This window comes from Eptatretus burgeri, chromosome 17 (genome assembly GCF_056783735.1).
Source record: "Eptatretus burgeri isolate ZD-2024b chromosome 17, Ebu_testis_v1, whole genome shotgun sequence".
Classification (NCBI taxonomy): Eukaryota; Metazoa; Chordata; class Myxini; order Myxiniformes; family Myxinidae; genus Eptatretus; species Eptatretus burgeri.
Window position 1 is genome coordinate 38,056,070 of NC_140977.1, and position 6,000 is coordinate 38,062,069.

A 6,000-nucleotide genomic window follows, 5' to 3' on the forward strand; every position below is an offset into this window, starting at 1 on the left:
CTATTTTTTTTTAAATAAACCTGTTTCTCACGACTGGCATGTCAACCTGGTGGGCAGTTCACAATCGGGGAATTATAACCACTGCATTAGGAGGCAGTAAAAACTCACGACCATTGGAAATTTGACACAAACCTCATTAGGAGGTAGTAAAACCACAGCGGTTCATCCTGGGTGCATCGCTCGGCACCCATTCTTTCAGATGGACGAACCAGCTGTAGGCGACAAATCTCGTTTGAGGTTGTGTGCATCAGAGAATCAAGAAAAGATCTGTTTAGCTTTCCCAGCGGATAGCACACTGTCCCTGAGGACAATCCGTCGCTAAATTGGTGATTGTTCGTGTGGAAGATATGACCTCATGTCCACCCCATGATCCACCGTTACAATATCAATAAACTTGTATTACTTGCTCCTTCACTCTTCAAACAAATTATTTATTTCCATTCTTCTTGTCTTTACATATCATTTGTCATAGCAGTTGATACAGGTGTAAGCCTCATGTTGGTTTAGTGGCTCAAGTGGTTGGCTTGAGATCTCAGGGTTCTGAGTTCAAGCTCTTTTGGTTGCTGAATTAACACCAGGTGGAGTTGACTCAGCCTGTCATCCTTCTGAGGTCAGTGAAATGAGTACCAGTGTAGTGGTATAGGGGCACAGCATCAGTGGCATAGTCACAACCTCACAAAATGATAGCGACCTGGCAGCCAAGCTGCTATATGCAAGAAGAGGAAGAAAAAGATGCAGGTGTCATTGTCAGTCATCCTCGGCATGCACTAATCTTTTGTCCTGTGTTCAGCAATGAAAGTTGTCTTTTCTCCACGAGTATGCAGTATGTTTAAGGCATTACATGTACAGTTGTTGAAAACGTTCGTTCATTTGGGCACTGAATACACAAACAGCATGCAATGATGTGTCCTCTGTGCTTTCAACATGACTGGTGGAGAGGTGCAGAGTTTTGTTTCACCTCCACTTTGTTTCTGGTCCCAATAAGTTCCAGGCCCTCTAACGGAGACATTGTTGTGGGACTTGGGAGGTGTAATAACATAAGGAGATTGTGGGGGGTAAGTATGGTAGTGGTAAAGATGGAAATGCCAAAAAACCAAAGTACATATGTTGCATGTGTGTGTGTGTGTGCAGGCATTTACGGCCTCGAGCATTCTCCGCACGCACGTGCGACAACATTCGGGTGAAAAGCCCTTTAAGTGCGCCAGCTGCGGGAAGGCATTCGCTTCGCATGCGGCGCACGACAGCCATGTACGGCGCACTCATGCACGGCCACCAGGTCATACGCTCACATCTCAGCATGGTCAGTGCTTCGGGGAAAGGTTTGTATACTTTGGGTGTTCATCTTGGAGTGAAAGCTGGATGATGTTGAAGAAATTTGTTCTTCATTTCACGGTGTTTATGTCCCATATAGGTGTGATTTGATTAAATTTATGGGATGAAAAACCTATGCACACCTTTTACATTTTCATATGTCAACCACAGTCACGTCAGGAATAGTGTATCCTCCCAATGACATCACAAAGATACCGTGTCCTCTGTGATGTCACAAAGAAAATGTATCATCCAACAAATCTCCCGTTTCTGGCAATCATACCAAAATACTGTCGCGGTGCTGGCGGCCAAGGTTAATCCTCCCCAACCCAATTTGTAGAGATGGGCAGGTAACACCGCCAGCCCAGATGGTTGAGCGGTCTTTTCCTTATTAGGAGGCGGACACGTTGATCCTCGGAGATTATCACACGTGTGGGAAGGGTGGGGCGCAATGGCGATGCGACGGGGGAACAAAATGGATGCACAGGGGGTTTATTCTCAAACCCCATGACAAATACATTGACACAGCCACTTAAAATGAACACATTTAATGAAAATAGACAAATATTAACAAAGGACAATAATCAGCATATAACAATAAGTGAGGTAAATTAAAGTCTAAGTCAAGGCACCTCGACACACAGACTTAAATACAGACAAGGGGAACACAAAACAAAAGAAAAGCAATCCTTCCTTTCTTCTGGCACTTAGCTTGGCCCAGAGATGGTCTTTGTGGAACTTGGAATCGAGGCACTTCTATTTGCACATGCAGACACGTGCAAAATAGCGTCAAGTTGCTCTCTTGCAGTGGGACCGTTTGTACGGCAGGCAATTCGTGAGCGGTATTCAACACCAAGGCTCAGAGACTGCCGTGCAGAATCATTTCATGAGCAAATATTCCGACTGTTTCTTCCTTGCACCCGGTCTGTTCACAATCATGGCCCACATGATGAGACGATTTCTTAGTCCTGTGATCAGGCCACCAGGCACGCTCTCCTTCCCTCCTCAGAGATGCACACACTTCACTGCTCAGTCAAACCGTCGAGGGCTAGTGTCTTGCTCAGCATGCAGCAAATTCACACAGCACGAACATGAGAATCTTGCAGCAAAGCGAGATCCTCCATGCCCTCTGACTAATGTGGCCTCTTCTCTCTCGTGCCCTCTTACGTCCTCCCGACACTAGACATTCCTTCCTCTGTTATTACTCCATAACCACCCCTCACTCTGGGGTGTGGCTTGCTCGCCCAAGCCCGAGAAGGTGGGGCTTCTCCCCACTTGTAGTTGTTTTAGGGATGTGTTCCCCACCTTTATTGCCAATCTTGTAATACACAGGGGGGCGATTGCATACTGGGGCAACTCATTCTTAATTCCTACCTAATTAACACAGCACCACCTCCCGCGTGCTGACAAGTAACACTTATGCTCACAGTTTCCCTCGTTAATTACATCGAGATGTTTCCTACACGTCCACAGACCAAACAACTCTTATTCAACCCTGACTTTCCTATTAAATTCCTCCATCTACCCCCACAAATGTAACAATACGCAATATGCTGTCTGTCTGTCTGACTGTGATACATTCGGTCATTACTCATCCAGTCTCAACCAAACTTGCCAGGGGGGTGGGGGGGGGGTTAAAGGTTACATGACAGAGGTTGCAGCAACTTAATCCCCCCCCCCCCGCTCCCAAAGGGGATTTTCCTCCTTGGTCAAATGGTGTGCTCACGTGTATAAATAGCTTACCACGGACTTTTGAGCCTAGATGTATTGTAATCGATATACCACACAGAGGATAATAACATGACCCTCCGAGCCGCTCTCGTATGGAATGGGTGTACTAGTTATAGTGTATAAAACCAAAGTACATATGTTGTACAAAGTACACAAATAACATGACCCTCCGAGCCGCTCTCGTATGGAATGGGTGTACTAGTTATAGTGTATAAAGGCAATTCCACATTCTCCTGAGGACATCTTTTTGCCCCCTCGACCCCCATCCATTTTTTGCTGAGAAATAAGTTGTGTGACCTGTCACTATTGTACACGTGAGAGCTTCAGTCGGTTGGTGTTGGATATGCCCCGTCCCAGAAGGGCTCGTATTGGCTTGAGCTGACCTGGGCCAAGTGGAGTGTCTTGTTCGGTTGTCTTGTCCTAGTTTTTTTCCTAGTTTAGGTCGAATCCGATTAAACATGCTGTTTGATGCAGTGTCAGCAGAGGGATGTTGATTGCATCGGTGTTATCCCATCAGTCCTGTCTGCTAGCACCAGTTTGTGGAAATTAATGATCCCACCCTGCCTTTTTGAAAAGAGTAGACCATCGTGTGCTGGTCTTCCGAGCAAAGGTACCAATTTCCCTGTGTTGCTTTGGCCAAATGAATTGCAGTCACAGCCCCAATGGAATGGAAGAAGCAAAAGAAATTTGTCATGAAATTTCAGTCATAAAACAAATGATGATAATTTAATGATTACATATCAGCGGCGAAGACATAGCCTGGTGTTGGCTTTGTGGTTAGGATGGCGGCTTGGGATCCTAGGGTCCTGAGTTCAAGCCCCGTTGGCTGCTGAACTAAAAATACACCAGGAGGTTGACTCAGCCTGTCATCCTTCCGAGGTCGGCAAAATGAGCACCAGTGTACTGGTAAGGGGGACACTACATCAGCGGCATAGCCACATCCCAACCAATGATGTGGGAGAGAGAGAGAGAGAGAGAGAGAGAGAGATGGAGAGAGAGAGAGAGAGAGAGAGAGAGAGAGAGAGAGAGAGAGAGAGAGAGAGAGGGAGAGAGATGGAGAGAGATGGAGAGAGATGGAGAGAGATGGAGAGAGATGGAGAGAGATGGAGAGAGATGGAGAGAGATGGAGAGAGATGGAGAGAGATGGAGAGAGAGAGAGAGAGAGAGAGAGAGAGAGAGAGAGAGAGAGAGAGAGAGAGAGAGAGAGAGAGATAAGATGGCCTAGAGGTATGCACACTCACCTCAAGGCTATCTAACCTGGGTTCGCTACCAAACCTAGGTTCGAATCCCGACCCATCTATCATTCTGGTCTGGGTCCGAATCCCAACCCGGTTATCATCGTGGTGTTTCACAGGTGGGGTGGTTCATCAATGTGTGTGCCGTCCCTCGAATAGATGTAAAGCTGGGTGTCCCATCTGCTGGAATTAGTCAGTGGACGTCAACGATCCCATGGTGCCCTTTGTGAAGAGTATGTAAGCTGTCTCACAGACACCCTGAACAAATTCCAAATTCTTGGCCTGGCCTACAAAGGGCATCGCATCAGTGGCACAACCTCGCCCTCAGACAGTGATGCCACCCCTCAGCCATGTGTTGCAAATGAAAGAATAAGAAGAAGCAACGGAGCAATTGAGGTTCTAAGACTTATGTTCAACCGTAATTTTATTCTTGCAAATACACTTTCGATCAGGTCACGAGGGGTGTTCATTAAGTTCTCGGAATGAGATAGTAACAGGCCAAGAAAGGTCAGTTTTACATTTTTCATCATGTATGTACTATATGATTAGTTTGGAAGTGTTTTTCTTGTTAATCATACCTGGAAAGGTGAACAAAATGTGCCAATTTGTTGGACTTGAACCCCACCCCGTACTATTTCCTGGAAATTTTAATCCTGACCCTGTGTGCATCTCTGTATTTTTCTTTGGTCACCTTCTGTGTGAAGATCTTGTTCCACTGTTGCTCCTGTGAAAAGATCCTAAACTTCTCTTTGTTCCCATTCCTTCTTCGCTGTAGGAATATGATGGAATGTCCTCCTGGTTTGAAGAGCACATTGAGAAGCCAAACTTTCGGCACCATCAGTCCTGCACAATTTGCTTTCGTGGTTACATCGGAGTTTACGTAACTTCTTCTGGCCTGTCACGAAGCCGCGAACAAGAGGGGCTTTGGCAGTTAATAATTTTCTACTTCAGTTCAAGACGTTTTTTGGGGGGGGGGAGGGGGTGGTTGTGAAGGTGAAATGAGGAGTAAGTAAAGTAGTCAAAGCATTAACTCGTACAATGGCGTTGATGTTCTTTCAAATTGTCGTGAGGTCTTGATGTTGCACATCTGAATACGTTCGTTACTCGCTGCCGGTGTTTAACTCCATCCCAGAATCCTTTGGGATTGAGCAAAATAACAAAAATGATGAACTAAAGATCCATTTGTGAGTGTATGAGGCAGCTGAGCTGCAACCTTGCTGCTGATTGCATCGTTCCTGTGGGGCTGCGGCTGTGCCGCTGATGCAGTGCCCCCCTTGAGGTTGGGGAAGGAGTTTGTAAATTTTGTTCAGGATGCCGGTGAAAACCCACGCAGCTCTTCGTTAACGGACCTCCTCGCAGGGTTGTTAACGTCCACCAGCAGATGCTAGCGGATGGGACACCCGGTTGCCTTGCCCTGCCTGAGAAGCGTCGTGGTGACAGTTTTGTTACTCGGTTTTGGGAAATAAACCCAGGCTAGACTGCTCAGAGTTGAGTGTGTTAACTCCAAGCGATGGAAGACTGAGACAAGGCAATTCCGTGAATTGTACAAGGTATCGCACTCGGTAGAGTTTCCTCAATTGCATCAGTTATGATTGTATTTAGATTGTTACTTTTGCCACTGAAGGTTGATGGAGGTGATGTTTTCACCTGTCTGTCTGTCTGTTTGTTTGTCTGTCTGTGAGCAGGATATCTTAAAAAGTTATCGACGGTTTCCGGATGAAAT

General features: G+C 46.2%; 1 protein-coding gene across 1 annotated transcript in view; it reads left to right on the top strand.

The window, feature by feature from the left end:
* The window catches only part of PRDM14 (PR/SET domain 14), a 48,864-nt gene extending 43,636 nt beyond the window's left edge, over positions 1-5,228 (top strand). The window contains exons 6-7 of the mRNA XM_085862462.1: positions 1,132-1,300; positions 5,053-5,228. Coding sequence (XP_085718588.1) covers positions 1,132-1,300; positions 5,053-5,060 — 177 coding nt within the window. The 3' untranslated portion in view covers positions 5,061-5,228. The remainder of the gene's footprint in view (positions 1-1,131; positions 1,301-5,052) is intronic.
* The last annotated feature ends 772 nt before the right edge of the window (positions 5,229-6,000 follow it).